Source organism: Neolamprologus brichardi, chromosome 23 (assembly GCF_056152115.1).
Source record: "Neolamprologus brichardi isolate AB-2024 chromosome 23, ASM5615211v1, whole genome shotgun sequence".
NCBI lineage: Eukaryota > Metazoa > Chordata > Actinopteri > Cichliformes > Cichlidae > Neolamprologus > Neolamprologus brichardi.
In genome coordinates this window covers 17,602,310-17,617,995 of record NC_142125.1, presented here as the reverse complement: position 1 = coordinate 17,617,995, position 15,686 = coordinate 17,602,310, and the positions used below count along the sequence as shown (strand labels likewise).

Here is a 15,686-nt window from a genome sequence, read left to right as displayed (position 1 = left end):
CAAATATCTATTTTTCATCTTTTAGCAGCATAGTGCTTTTTTTCCCAATTATTTTTTTTAAAAGTCAGATCAAGGCTCCAAAAGCCCAAAGGCGATATAAGGGTGGCGGCTCACAACAGTTTATGTTTGCTACATGGATCATTTTAGTTCAGCTGGGTGTCTTTCCTTTTGTTATATTTCAAAGTTCAAAATGTGTTAATTACATAAATAAAACGTAATTTTCTCTGTAGCACTTCATGGATTTAAGCAACACACCTTAGTTGTTTACACAAAGCATAAAGGTAAAAAAAAACAATATATACAGTGTTATCTTCATTTTAGATGTCAAAAAGTATTTGCGGCTCCCAGTGTTTTCTTTTGCGTGGAAATCCTGTCCAAATGGCTCTTTGGGTGTTAAAGGTTGCCTACCCCTGAGCTAGGTAGATGCTTAGGTAGGGCAACCAAAACTTCCGGACACCTGCAGTATGTACAAAACTAAAATTACAAAAAACAACAACAATGGTGTTCTTTATTTCATTTCACCAGTTCACTCAGTTTTGGCTGTAACACCAGGTGATGGCTATAGCATGAATAGTAGGCTGTCCCTCTTCATTTCATTTACATTTTATGGTTCATTTTATTTTCCCTTGATCCTATTGGTCTCTTCCTTGTTAGAGATAACAGCACTGAGTCCATTCCATCTTTCTTTTTATGCAAGGCATTACTGAGAGTGCTGGAAGACAGTGAACTGGGTAAGATGTCTATGCTTTCTAAGTGTATTTTAGATTAACTGTATTCAAGTTTTACTTGGATAGTCACAGTCACCAGCAAAGTAGAGGAAAAAAAGAGAAAAAAGCATGACAGGCACTAACAAGTTTGGAGTTTGTGAATGGATGAATGAGAATGATTGTGAGAGTTAGGTGAGAAAACAATGAAAAGATTCATCAAAACTAAAAAAAAAAAAAAAAGCCCTTAGCCTTAGTCTTGGAGAGCCACAGCTCTGTGTGACAGAGGCATTAGCTATTGTACTTAACATTGACCACCACTTACTCGCTGTTTCTTAGTTTTTACCTATTTGAGCTCTTTTAACCCATTAACCCGAACCCTTGAGGAGCATTTTAAAAATTTCTGAAACAACTTATAGATAAAGCTGCTTTGAATAAAATGCAAAATTGGCAAAGGTACAGACATTGTATACTTTTTGTATACATTGTATACTTCTATTCTATAGAAGTGCAGATAGTACTGTTAAAAAATACTCCAGTAAAAGCTGATGGACTGATTTTACTCAAGTAAAAGTAAAAGAAATCACAGGCTCTTAAATGTACTCAAAGTAAGAAAGTTAAAAAGTATCTCTTTGGAGGACGTTTCTATTTTGTACAAAGCTTGTGCTGTATTAACATAATAATAAAATAACATTTGAAGATGGGAATACAAACTTAAGTCTAATTTGTTTATTTTAATTGAATTCAGCTTGAATATAAAGAAAAAGAAGGAAAATAAAAATATATTTCTATTTCCTGTTGCTACATTGTAGAGGGTGACTTTACCTCTAAACACGAAAATGTGTACAGTCAGGGGTTAAAGTTGATTCAGCAGGTGGGTGAACCCTGAAATTGGCTGTAATGGCTCAGTGTGGGGAAAAGAATCATAACTCACAAGAATTTCTATTGAGAGCTTTTGGTAACAAAAAGCTTTTCTTTTGTGAGACAAGATGAGCAAACTCAAAGTATACGTTTTCAAAAATTATTAAAAGATTGAAGTTTCAAGTTTTGCACGGGACCATGGACTTGCCTCTGTCCAGTGGTCCAGACAGAGAAAGGGTACAACACCAAAGCAGTAATAATAAGCAGTAATAATAATAATCACCCACTGTGCAGTGGGTGATTATGAGTTACATGGAGGCAGCTAAGCACCTCTGTCAGTGGTGCAGTTGTGTCTAGTTGATCTGCAGGTTCATCCACAGTTTCTACATTGTGTCTGTTTTTATGGTGAAAGTCAGTTTCCATGAAATTAAATTCAATGATGTGCCAATTACTATCAATAAAAATTCATTCCAGAGTGAATTTGCTTTATTACCCACTGTCAGACACAATTACAGCTAAGAGTCACTGTTTTTATAGTGTTAATTATTAATTACAGCAAGGAGTCAAAGGATTATCTTACTTACTGTATTTCTCTAGTTACTGTGTTTTTTCTAGTCTTAAGTGACAGTATCTGGGAGGTAGTGATTGGGTATATAAACGAGCATCTTCTGCAGACGTTCACTAATCTGCAACAAACTGCGTCTACAAATTGTGGAACAATTTCATAATATTTCTGAATGTAAAATTACATGGATCAAATTTAATAGATTAAATTGGATTTTGTATAAATTTATTATCACAGTACATAATATCACCAAAAGATTCAGAGAATCTGAAGAAAACTCTGTGTCCAAATGACATGGTTGGAAATCAGTATTGGAACGCTTTCAGAAATCACTGTCTGTGAACACAGCTTACTCTGGTCTTCCACAAAAGCATTAAAACTCATCATCGTGGAGAGAAGAAGCTGTATGTGAACATTATCCAGAAACGCTGCTTCTCTGCACTAAAGCTCATTTTCTCAGTTTAAACCTTTGATATATTTTCTGGATTCTATTGTGATTAAAATAAGAGTTAATGAGATTTGCGAATCAGAATATTTTATTCACTACTATTTATATGTTTAATTTACACATGGCTTCCCCCGCAAACCGTCGCACTGTTACACTTATACTCAAACTGTGAGCTCTGTGGACGTTCTTTTTGCTACAGTTGAAAGCATGATTGCTTGACCTCCCTATCAGACGATTTATATTGTACATTTGTTTTTCTCCACAGTGTTGTTTTAGTGAACTGCACCTGCTTCTTAGACTCAAGATCAGATCTAGGTGAGGTCCTGGTTTGTAACCCTCCTCTCAGTTCTGACTTCAGAGTTTAGTCTTTCTTGATAGGCAGCTCACCTACATCACTGCTGGACTGTCTATGAAGTCCGTGTATACACAACTATTGTGTTTGATATTTCACAGTGAGTGGTTCGGTCCATGGTTTGGTGGGAGAAAATGTCCTGCTGACGTGCGTCTAAATCAATAACTTCCCCCTGTCTTCTGGTACAAACATGACAAACCTGTGTTTTACATCATCATGTCATCTGCTAAGTATCAGGACCAGATGTTCACAGGTTGAGTATTGAGTTTTCCTGATCAGTACAAAGAGGGAAGCGTCTCCATAATTCTGAAGAACATCCAGCTGTCAGACAGTGGCTCCTACGACTGCTTCATCTCAATGGTGGCCTTAGTTCACCTCATCGTGTCAGGTTTGTAGCTCCCTCACACAGCTGTGCCTCATGTCATGCATAGCCGAATCTTTAAGAGTCACTCATATTAACCCGACTGATCCGGATCCTGTTTATGTTGCAGGAGCTGTCAATGCAACGACTCCTCCGACTCTGGTTGTGGTTCTTATTATTCTGCTTTCCTGTTGAAACCTAAAAATGTCTCCTCAGCAAAATATGCTCCTGACTGTGTGTGTTGCAGTGGAGTCACTGTGATCTGTGATTTAAGTGTGTGCACAGAGTTGATGCTTGAGGGTCCTCACAGCTCTGTTCAGATTGAAGATGTCTTCACACGCTTTAGTTCATTCTTTTTGTACAATGAAGGCCAGTCCTGCATAACTCTGCTGCTGTCTGAACTTCTGGAATTATTTATTTTACAAAAATATAAAGGTACTACACCATCTAACATGCTATTTAATGCCTGAAGGAACCCGTTTTGTTGATGACCAAATACCGTTGTTATTTATGGTTTAGTCTGTTTGATTTTAATATGTTTTAAATTCCTGTTTTCTGCTGTAAATGTCAAGCACAGCTCACAGTTTGTCAGTGTTTAAAGTGCGTTTGAGGAGTGTGATGTTCTCTCATTCTGTCTTTATTTATCTTTACACAGTATTTTCGGCTTGCTTCTGTTTCCATGCTATGCATTTCCCTTGTAGATCTCTGCTGTTTGCTGAGTCACATGACAATGTAAAAAACTTATAGATTACTTTTTGTGTGAACTGTAAAAATTAGATTTTTTTTCCTAATCTTCTAGCATCTCACCCTGTCCCTGCATCTGTACTGAAACAAAGCCTGAAAACACAGTGGGGCAAGCAGAACAGACAAAAGACTAGTGGAAGTTAACCACAATTTATACGCATAGAAGGGCAAACAGGGAAACAAGACACAGCTTACCTAAATCAAAGAGGACAACACGAGGGAAGCAAAACTAATAGCAAAGCAACTAACTGTAAAAATAAGACAGGAAGTGAGATAAAGGAGGAAACACGGAGACATGAATGCAATACTGAGGGAAGACTCAAACACTAAACCAGCAAGAACCCAAGAAAAAAAAACTTAGTTCACTAAAAGAAAACACACAAAGCAAGAGAAGTCACAGAGCACAACCCTGTAAAAGGACAAGGATTTTAATAAAACTTTGATGATCTTTTTATGGCAACATGATGACATCAGTCTGTTAAGGTGTCACTGTGATGTTGTTAAATTGAAAAAATAAAAAGTGCGTTGTACAGCTGTTTCCATGCCTGCTAATATTATACTAAATATGTTTTCTTGAAAATTCTTTTCAAGGTGAACTTTGACCTTAGGCGCTAACAATACAGGTCAGGGTGAAACGATTATTAATGTTCCCCAAGCCTAGTGTATTGTTGTTAAGTTTTAAGGCAATCTATAAAAAATGTGGATAAAGGGGTTTTACTGACTTTCACATTTGCTGTGACTTTGACCCGATTTTCACCAGAATTAGCTCAGCTGAAGCTGTTATTGTTGGTATCGATAAGCACACAATATTTCAATGCGATATCTTGAAAACTGTGGATGTTAGACAAACAAACAATCAAGCAGAATATTTAAATAAACAAAAGTCCAAAAACTGTGGATTAAATGACACATACAATGTAACTATACAGTAGCACAATGTTGCCTAAACTGTACAAGTCATAGGAAATTTACAAGATAATAAACTGTCTGATGATGTCATTATGAAGAATAGCACGGGTAAACAAAACAATATAAACAGTGACGTAAATTCACAGCAAGCCTCGGACGTATTTAAAGGTTTCCTGCACACAAACAAAGCCTGACAAAAAACGTGGATAGAAAAAAAAAATCACACCACCGTCTCTGAGTCAATCACATCTCTGCTTCCTTTCCACTGGTTTTTCACTCCAACCACCAGCACGGAGCACTCGGGTGTTACTTCAGTCTATCATAGACGGCTGTGACAGAAAGAACGATGAAAAGGAAAATTTCCTCATCAGTAATGAAGCTTCTACTGTTCCACAAAGTTCCACTCTGACTCTAAGGTTGTCAGAGTACATAAACAAATTGGCAGTTAAATTTGCATCTGACATCAGCAGCAGGACGTAATCACCTTCATGTGCGTCTCTCAGTGGTCGACTCTCTGCAGCTTGGTGGTGCTGCTATGTCTGCTGTGCAGCTCGGGTGAGTCTAAGCTTTAAAATTTGTTTACTGTGATTCATTGGGGAGAAACGAGGACCTCAGAGTCCATCCAGCTCAGAGACTCTGAGCTGGAGAAGGGACTCACAGCTGTCACATCTCTGGCAGCTGTGAGATGGGATTAGTCCTTCTCTGAGTTTTTTAGAGGACAGAATAAAGATTTCAGTGAGTCTGTGAACTTTTATGGTGGACTTTTGAAGGCAGGATCTTTTGTTGTATTCATCCTACTCAAGCCTGTTTTCAGTTCCCACTACTGAGACTTGTATCTGAGACTTGATCCCAGGTGTGGATCTCAGTGTGGAGCTCAGACCTCCAATCACAGCCACTGGGTTTGGATTTGCTTTGTTCTCTTTGGTTCGGTTTGTATCCATTTCAGTGATGATAATGTTGTTACTGTTTGAGTGGTCTGCATGATTCAGTAGTTATAGTTATATTTCCTGAATGTACACAGTTCAGCTGAAGAAAGTTTACAAAGCATGTACAGCAATGTACAGAGTGAAGAATAACTGGAGCCTTTCTGCAGATCTTTGTAATCAACACAATCAACACAAACATAAATCCCATAAACATATAGACAAGTCAGTTAGTGAAGCTGTAGGGAACACCGGCTCCCTTGATGCCTCCTGTTTGCATTTCAACCCTCAGTGGTATCAAATAATATTACTGTACTTATTTTTTCCCAGTTTTTTGTAAAATGATACATTTAAAAGCTATATTATTAACATCAATCATTATATTTTAGCACTAAAAATGTAAATTAGATTAAAGAGCTTGTGCATGCTGGTGGGTGGTCATCTGACACACTGGTTAAGGACATTACATCAGAAATAGAGTAGAAGTGTAGACGGTTGGTGCTACAGACAAACATATTTCTTGGTTCCACATTGCTTCCTGTCATTACTCCACATTAAGAGACAGTTTGTAGTGTAGTGTGGACACAGGGATGGTTTAAATATAACTGCCTCCATCAAACTGTGTCCCACGCCTATTTTAAAAACCTATTTTAGGATATTATCAGGAAGTTGGCTGTTTATTGCTTTATACATATTTTGTGCAGTTAAAAATGAATTGGTGAGTGAATTTAAGTGTTTTTTTATTTTTAAGAATCATTCATTATGATCTCTCTAACCAACTCTCTAGCAAGTTTTGGATTTTCCTTATTGTCCTTTTTTGTAACATAGATAATGATGATAGAGAGATTTTATAAATATAAATGCTCCAAAGCCACACTATCCAGTTCTTCCTGGTGGATCTCGAGATGTTTACAGGACAGATCAGATCACACTCGACCTTCTGGGTCTACCCCGGGGTCTTGTCCATTTGAGTGTGCCCAGAACAAAATCTAACAAAACCACCTCACCTGTCTGCATTCAATGCACAGAATGTGCGAGATTGAGATTTCCAGATTTTTTTTATCAAGAATGTCTTCATGTTTACAAACCCTGTAAAACTGGCCTCTCTGCACATTTAGAGAAATTCAAGAGGGTTTGCTGAGTTCTTCACTTTGCACACAGTGAGCTAAAGCACAGAGCTGTGTTGAAGCTGTGCACAGGTAACCTGTAACTCACCTGTCCTGTCATTCTGCAGCCAGCAGCCAGTCTGTGAGGACCGGCTTCATCGGGGGTGAGGTCCTGCTGCCCTGCATCTACTCTGAAAAGCTGTCCGAGCCAGTCACTGCCTTCTGGAGGGACAAGGATGACAAAGTTGTATTGGACATCATCAACAGCAGAGAAGATAAAATAGATGCAAAGTTCACAGGTCGAGTGTTCAGCTTCCCAGACCAATACAAGACTGGAAACCTTTCCATCCTCATAAAGGGCCTGAGGGCGGACGACGGCGGCCCGTACGATTGCAACATCCCCAAAGTGGACTATCAGACCAAGATTACTCTGAATGTCACAGGTCAGTTCAGCAGCACAAGCACTTCATTAGGAACACCTCAATGTTTGTGCAGCAGCAGCAGAAAAGGATAAGCTGCAGTGATTAGTGAGTAGAAATGGATGGATGAAGGTCAAACAGTCAGACAGTCAGGACAGGTTTCCTTTTTAAGTCTGATTTACTGCAGAAACTGTTCACAGTAAGTGTCGATGAAGCCTCAAGCTCACAAAGAGCTGACTGCTGCACAAAAAGCCTCCTTATGAATTAACTCCCCCTCCCACAAAATGCACAGTGGAGGGGTTAATCAGCAGCATATGTAAGACTATCCCACAGAAACTGTTCTGGCTCTTTTGTAACCATATGTAGAAAAAATAGACATCAGATCCTATATGAAGACATAGCAGCAAGCAAATGTGGAAGGCGGACAAACGTTAACAGATTAAATTTTCATGAGTGGAACCCAATGATCCTTTAGCAGGTGTGGGTGTTTTGTATGATTGTTGTTCAGTCTGTGATCAAACTCAGTCTGCTTAAAGATGTTTTCTTGCTTGTTTTTGTTTGTTTCTGATCAATCCGATCATCAGTCGATCAGTATTTGAGTGTGAGGTTCAGCTAAAGAGCTGCAGTAGTGTTAAAAGCAGAGTGAAAAAACAGGAAACATCTGAACTAACAGTCAAAGGATGTGGTTTTATTGGCTGTGTTAGCACCAGACAGAGATCACACTGCAGGTGATCTGCTGTGATCTGCAAGCTGTACAGAAACAAAGTAGCTGAATGTTTCTATTTTTTACATCAGCAGCAGCAATGTTTCAGAAATTCCTACATGAATGCCCATTTTCAGATTTAGGCTTCCTTCCTTAAAATCAAATAATTTAGTGTTTCTTTACATGTTCAGTTCTTATTAAACTGATGATTGGTTGTTTTGTGTTGCAGTGAAACCTCCACATCCTGAGCCTCCTACGACTCGTGGTGCAGCAGTGACGACCTCCAAACACCACCTTTCTCTCCTCTCTGCCCCTCTGTTTGTGCTCTTCAGCTCTTTAAAGTAGGCAAAGAGGACTCGTTGTTGTGCTTCTTTGTTTAAGGATAGTCTTCATGCCTTGTTTAAATAACCTTTTATTAACAAAATGACAGTTGACACCTAAAATATGCCGGTTTTTATATTTACCACCACTGCTGCTGTTTCTAAAACAAATATGTGAAAATATCCTCAAGGCTGGCAGGATATATATATATATATATATATATATATATATATATATATATATATATATATATATATATATATATATATATATAAGGTATATATATATATATATATATACCTTATAAACAATCGTTAAGCTTCACTTTGTTTAGAATAGAAATAGAAACATCCTTTATTGTCCCTCATTGGGCCAATTCCGGTAGGACTTCATGTTTACCTACATATTTTACATTTAAGCGGTCTTTATGGGAGCTCAAATATGCAAACCTCAGATGTGTGTGAAACTTTAAAGGTGACACAAAGAGCTGAACCAATTTATAAGAGGGGAAAACTTGACTGATTTTAAGGGGGTTTTGCCTACTTTAAACCAAAACAAGACACTTGAAGCTATTTTGACATTTTTTGCTCATATCAGTTAATCCAAATGTTGTATTGCTTCCATTGTCACTGATTTACTTCACTTTGTGTGTTCTCGCAGCTTTTATACCTCAGATTTTATCTGTCAGTAGTCAACACAGTCCAGGTGTCATTTTCTATTTTAGCATGACTTTAGTGTATTTATATACCCCAAATTTCCCTCATTTTTAAAGCAGTTTGGACTTCTTGTAATGGATTTTATGGATTTTTTCCCAATATAAATCAGTGAAGTTATGTAAACATACTGGTATTTAAAGGGTTTAAATAAAAAAGAAAATCGGATTAATATTTGATATTTATACAGTACTGTGCAGAAGTTTTAGGCAGGTGTGGAAAAAATGCTGTAAACAAAGAATGCTTTCTGACTATAAATGATTGTTTATTACCCCCAAATGTATTCTGCAGCAGCACAACGGCCCCAAACATACAGCCAAAGTCATTAAGAACTATCTTCAGCATGAAGAAAAACAAGAAGTACTGGTATAGCCCCCACAGAGCCCAGATCTCAACATCATCGAGTGTGTCTGGGATTGAAGAGACAGAAGGATGTGAGGAAGCCTACATCCACAGAAGATCTGTGGTTAGTTTTCCAAGATGTTTGGAACAACCTACCAGCCGAGTTCCTTCAGCCTCTGTGTAAGTGTACCTAGAAGAAGTGATGGGCGGTCACATCAAATACTGATCAGATTTAGATTTCTCTTTTGTTCATTTACTGCATTTTGTTGATTGATGTAAATAAATGATTAACACTTTTTGAAAGCATTCTTTGTTTACAGCAATTCTTCCTCACCTGCCTAAAACTTTTGCTCAGTACTATAGTTCAGGCTGGGGTAGTTTTAAAAGATTAAGTCATTTAAATTGATAAAAAAAAAAAAAAAAAGTAAATAAATAAAAAAATCAATAAAGAAAGAAACTCACAAAACAAAAAAAGGGGAAAAATATTACAATTTAATATTTTTAGAGAGATTTGGGGCAAGGGGCATTTTTTTTGTGTTTGGGGTAAAACGAGTCAGGATTTTTAAGGGTTAGTGAAGACATGAACTAAAAGCATCATACTTGATCCTGCTGTCTCCTGCACACGTACAGTGTATGAATAAATAAGCTCAACTGTTTCTCAGTCACATGATCACATGATGCATGATAACCAGGATTCAAAGAGAAAAACTCAACATTCCCATGTTTGTCAGTGAAAATGTTTAATGTGAAAGTTGCAGAGACTAGACTTTAAAAAGCTCAAACTCTACAGATCCCCCCCCCCCCCCACACACACACACACACCCACTCCACCAAAAATATCTTTACAGTACTAACAGAAAAATCTACATTAAATCACAAACAGGAAAAAATGTGCAAACAATAACAATGAAAGTGAGACAATAATTAAAGATACGGGATAAAGAGAGAGAGGAAAGCTGTGGTTATTAATGTGTCCACCAGAGGGAGCCTCAGCTGTTTACCATCACTGACCCACCACCATGAACATCATCACAAACATCTGTCTCCAATGAAACCTTCCTTCTCCTCCTCTTGATGCTCTCTTTGTACCTTTTATCCCTCAGAGGTCAGAGTTCACTTCATTGTGACCATCTTACCACCAGGTGAGCTTTATTCATGCTTCAGGTGTGCTGTAACCCCGCCCACCTCCAAACACAGTGCCAGTGTTTATGATCAGTGTGTAGATAATGGTCTACATTTCCTCTCCTCATCCTGTGGATTTATTTACTCAATAAATAACATTAATAATAATAATAAATGCTCTTGGATCATCCATAAAAGTATTTAGTCTTTAAATAAAGAAAGAGTCCAGCTCAGTCTGTGTTCGAGGCCTCGCTCCTATCAAGGATTCAGTAGGAGGAAGATGAGGAGCGTGAGGCTGGTGGTGAGATGAAGGTAACCTGCTGTGAAGCTGGAGTCTGCAGATGAAGGTCCAGGAGTCCTCTGAGCTTCAGACACGCAGTGATCTGCATCAGGAGCAAAGAGCAGAGGAGCTCAGAGGGACACGACAACAAAGCTGTGAACATGCTCAGAGAGGAGGAGTAGCTAACCTGACACAGTGAGCTGGATCGTCTCCTTGAGCTTCAGCTGTGGGATGAAGCAGGTGTAGCTGCTGCTGTCTGACAGCTGCAGGTGCTTCAGGAGGATGGAGAAGTTTCCCTGGTTACAGGTGTGAGGGAAGCTCTGCACTCGCCCTCTGAACAGGTGATGTTGGAAGCGAACATACGGGCTGCTGAGGATGATGTCCAGCACAGTCCGGTCCTCTCTGTCCCTCCAGAAAACACCGACTCTGTGAGGCAAACGCCGCAGCTCGGGGCAGACGCACTGCAGCAGGACTTCACCTCCAACCGGGGCGCACACGTGCACCACTCTGCTCACTGACAGACACACAAACACAACAGCAAGCATCGAAACCATGCTGAGGGAGGTTACCTGACACGTAATCTCAGAAAAGCGTAACTACACGTGGGGTCGACACAGCCCTTAATGAATGAGTGACATGGAAGGTTACAGTGTAGCGTTAAAAGGGGTTTCCTGCTACATTGTATGTTAGAACGTAGATTTCTCACACCAGCTTAGATCACACTTAAGTCAGCTGAGAGACATAATCTCTCCAGTGTGTCTTGGATCTGCACTACAGACTTTTCAAAGGAGGACATACCTGAAAAATCTCGTCTGGGAGGAGTCAGAGCAGCATCCAGCCGGATGCCTGAACAAAGTCAACTGCCTCCCTTTGATGTGGAGGCGCAGCAGCTCTACCTTAAGACCCTCTGAATGATTAGGTTAGCTTTCACCCACAGCTCTCTCTTCACCACGATGACGTTCCTCTCTAAACCAAGATACTAAACTTCTCTCCTGCTTTAGTATCATGTGACATCACACAGACGCACCAACATCACCAAAAGTCACCAAAACCAATGACGAGTAAAGACAGTGACTAACGAAGGCTTCAGGAGAAACATCAGCACACTGGAGAAAAATGAGACGCTCCCACCTCACAGAGTGGAAAAACCTGCACTGCATTTAAAACACAACAGAGACAAAGTCTACCCATCTGTCTGATCAGTAACTGCAATCTGATTACTGGACTCTACATAGCTGCGTTGAATTTAAAGTCTTCCTGTTTGATGAGAGAACAGAGGGAGACTCACCTGTGTGTGAGATGATGAAGACGAGGCAGGTGACTGCAGCTCTGTGGACACACAGATGATTAAGGTACACCTGAGTCAGACTCTCATCACAGCTCAGAGGTGTGTTTGTAGGTTTACTTTGAAAAGTCTGAACTGTGAGCAGACCACACGTTAAGGATTTTACTTTGAAAGGATTCTCAGCCTTGCAGCTTCCTCTGTGGGGTCACTGAATGTCTGTGTTAAGAAGTGAAACGCACAAATGTGAGAAACTGCTGCTTCTTACTGTCAGCCTGTCTGTGTCCCTGAGCTTCATGCTCACCTGTCACAGGTAACTCTGAGAGCTCTCCTACCTCTCTTTGAACCTGAGCAGACAGGCTGAGCAAGGCTGGGAGTGAACACCTAAGGACCTGCTGCACGTCACACCTGTGTAAAAGCTCCATGTCCATCCAGCAGGCTCAGTTTCTTCTTCTTCTTCCCTTGCTCTCTAACCTCAGCTGGCTCCACTCTCACACCAGGCGAACTGCATCTGCACATGTGCCAAAAGGCCTGTCTTTGCCTTTCACAATAAAAGCTCCAACTGCTGGAGCGCCAGACTACACAGCACCAGGTGGAGCTGTGTCTCCACCTGGTGGACACATTGAGAAACAAATTTGCTCTCTCTATCTTTAAATTAGTAAACTTATTTAATCTGCTTTAATCAGTGCTGTGAATGTAAATAAAAATTATCCACTCCAATCCTCAGTTCTTTACTTCATTTATTTTTTTTATATTGGTAACATGTAAAATCCATCTCGAAAATCTTTCCGGACGCCCCGGACAGAACGTGAAAAGTGGGGAAAAGAGGACGGTTGGTCACCCTAAACTTTACCTCCCCCATAAAGGACTTTCATGGGTGGCTGAAGGTCAGTGAGTGTTTATGTAATCCAGTCTTTACTTCATATACATGTGTATGAGTTTGATAAAAATGTCCGGGTTTTCCTGTATTCCGACAGAGGACCCATGTTTGTGACGTCATTCCTGAACTGCTGCTTTGTGAGCGTTTGTTCTGCGCTGACAGACGGGACTGACAGCGCGCAGCAAGGCGCCTAATGATGTTTAAAAGATCCCAAAGCGCAAGTGCATCTTTTCAGACAAACTGCAAAAGAAATTTCCCTCGTACCGACCATAGCTGGACTGGCCACCGGTGTATGGGCTCAAAATGGGGCTCAAAATGTAGCTCAGGTGGCAGAGCAGGTCAGCCACTAATCAGAAGGTCTAGAAGGTTGGTGGTTCGATCCCAGGCTGCCTCCTGGCTGCATGCCAAATATCCTTGGGCAAGATACTAACCCCATGTTTGCCTACTGGAGGTGGTCAGAGGGCCCGGTGGCGCCAGTGTCCGGCAGCCTCGCCTCTGTCAGTGCGCCCCAGGGCAGCTGTGGCTACAATGTAGCTTGCCATTGCCAGTGTGTGAATGGGTGAATGACTGAATGTAGTGTAAAGCGCTTTGGGGTCCTTAGGGACTGAGTAAAGCGCTATACAAATGCAGGCCATTTACCAAAATGTGGTCATAAATATTTTGTACTTGTAAATCAGGATTTGTATGTGTAAAAAGAATTTGTGTGTGTAAAAAAGATTTGTATGTGTGTAAAAAGAATGTGTGTGTGCGTAAAAAATATTTGTGTGTGGACTTAGCCAAAAAAAAAAAAAAACCTGCAAGTTACAAGTACGAATTTTGACCCTATTTTTCTTCCTTTCATCTGATTGGTCAATGTCATGTCAATCACAAATGTAAAAATCCAATCAGAGAACTGATGGGTTTGGCTGTCAGAGGGGCTCTTTTTTGAACTGCAGGTCCTTGAAGGGTAATACAGACAGTGTTGCCAACTTAGCGACTTTGTCGCTATATTTAGCAAGTTTTCAGACCCCCTAGCGACTTTTTTAAAAAAAAAAAGTCGCTAAAAAAGACATGAAAGCGCATATCGCTTTTACTCTCAACAAGCAGCGGGTGCTGTAACGCAGTCAGTTCTTCTTTTACTCTTATGCTGTTTTGTGGATCAGGTTTAAAACTACTTATAAACACACACACACAAAGTAACTCCACCAGAGTGCCTATTTCGGGTCACTTTTGCCGGTCCAAGCCCGGGTAAAGGAGCAGGGTTGGAATTGTGACATTACAAAAAACAATAATTGCTAAAAGAAATTTAATTTGTAGTTCTAAATAAATTCTAAATGCATTTAGGATGTTTTTTGCTCACTTTATGTCTCGTCCACGATGTTATTTCTCTCTCCAGCAGCGTAGGTTACAATTACATTAGCATGACCAATTATGCAAATTAGGTGATGACGTCATTTAGCGACTTCTAGCGACTTTTAGGACAACCAATAGCGATTTTCCTTACTGAGGAGTTGGCAACACTGAATACAGACACAGTTTGAAGCTGGAGGATCTCTATATAAATATCCGATAGCAGCTAGGTCCCCTAACTTTCAGTAGCTGTTGAAAGGATCAAGTTGTGGTATATCAGTGGTTAGAAATACCATTATTACTTTAGGACTAGTTTAACACAAAGTCAGGGCTGACCCGGGACCATTGCTGTGAGTCACAGTGCGCAGCATAAAAGTCCTTTCACATCTGACGCAGGATGTGCTGCTAATGCTAACTGCTAGCTAAAAGCAAAGGATCCAGAATTTGTTGCGCTGGCTGCTGGGCTCTGTGGGTTTTTGCAGCAGCTCTACCTGTACTAGATGCACCTGCTCCTTGTCGTTTCTATCTCTGACTTTATGTCCTCTACAAGAGTTTCTGGGTTTTTTTTACTAGTTCTTCAAATGTTCAATAAAAACATGTATGCTAGTGTAACCGGTGTGATCCTGCGTTGTGTCTGATCAAAAAAGGTAAAAGAAAGAAAGGCCTCCAAGTAAATAATTTGCCCACTCCAGCTCCTCTCCCACAGGGGAATTGTAGAAAAGGGCTGGCATTTATTTGTACATTAAACATAAAGTATGGATTTACACGTAACATATTTGACATAAGATAAAACAAAAACAACAACACAAAATCCGACATACCTGATAACAAAGGTAAAAGAAAGAAAGGCCTCCAAGTAAATAATTTGCCCACTCCAGCTCCTACGACCAAATACAAACAGTGGGGAAGAGGGTTAGCTCAACCCACCACAACTTCCAAGCTAGCAAGAAGTATATATATTCATGCTAGCATTTATGGCGCCTAAAACTCATTTATGATACATACATACTACACACTTGTAACATCTAACAAAAAACAGGCTTAATAATGACAATAATTGAACTAAAATCACAATCAGAAACATCCAGGTGGCTAAATATGCATTATATGAGTGTTTTACAGTGTTGGGAAGAAATGACACCCACCTCTCCCACAGGGGAATTGTAGAAAAGGGGAGAGGCAAATGGGGTACACTGTATTTATAGGACTGCACCAAAGAAGAAGAAGAAAAGAATGAGGAGGGGCTCTAACTGATAATGAACATAACTACAGGCTTGGAGGTCCTAAAAGTCAGGTATAAAAGGAACAGTTTGGGGGTTTAG

General features: G+C 39.9%; 2 protein-coding genes across 2 annotated transcripts; one reads left to right on the top strand and one right to left on the bottom strand.

Moving 5' to 3' along the window:
* Window positions 1-5,228: 5,228 nt before the first annotated feature.
* Window positions 5,229-8,600, top strand: LOC148096039 (uncharacterized). The gene is made up of 3 exons (XM_087836288.1): window positions 5,229-5,499; window positions 7,102-7,416; window positions 8,325-8,600. The coding sequence occupies exons 1-3, from the start codon at window positions 5,433-5,435 to the stop codon at window positions 8,438-8,440; spliced, it is 498 nt and encodes a 165-aa protein (XP_087692414.1). The 5' UTR covers window positions 5,229-5,432; the 3' UTR covers window positions 8,441-8,600.
* A 1,702-nt stretch (window positions 8,601-10,302) lies between these two features.
* On the bottom strand, window positions 10,303-15,211 carry LOC118455017 (uncharacterized). Its single transcript, XM_087836283.1, has 5 exons — window positions 15,186-15,211; window positions 12,564-12,666; window positions 12,162-12,202; window positions 11,061-11,387; window positions 10,303-10,976 (listed from the first exon to the last, which is right to left on the bottom strand). The coding sequence occupies exons 2-5, from the start codon at window positions 12,584-12,586 to the stop codon at window positions 10,852-10,854; spliced, it is 516 nt and encodes a 171-aa protein (XP_087692409.1). The 5' UTR covers window positions 12,587-12,666; window positions 15,186-15,211; the 3' UTR covers window positions 10,303-10,851.
* Between the last annotated feature and the right edge of the window lie 475 nt (window positions 15,212-15,686).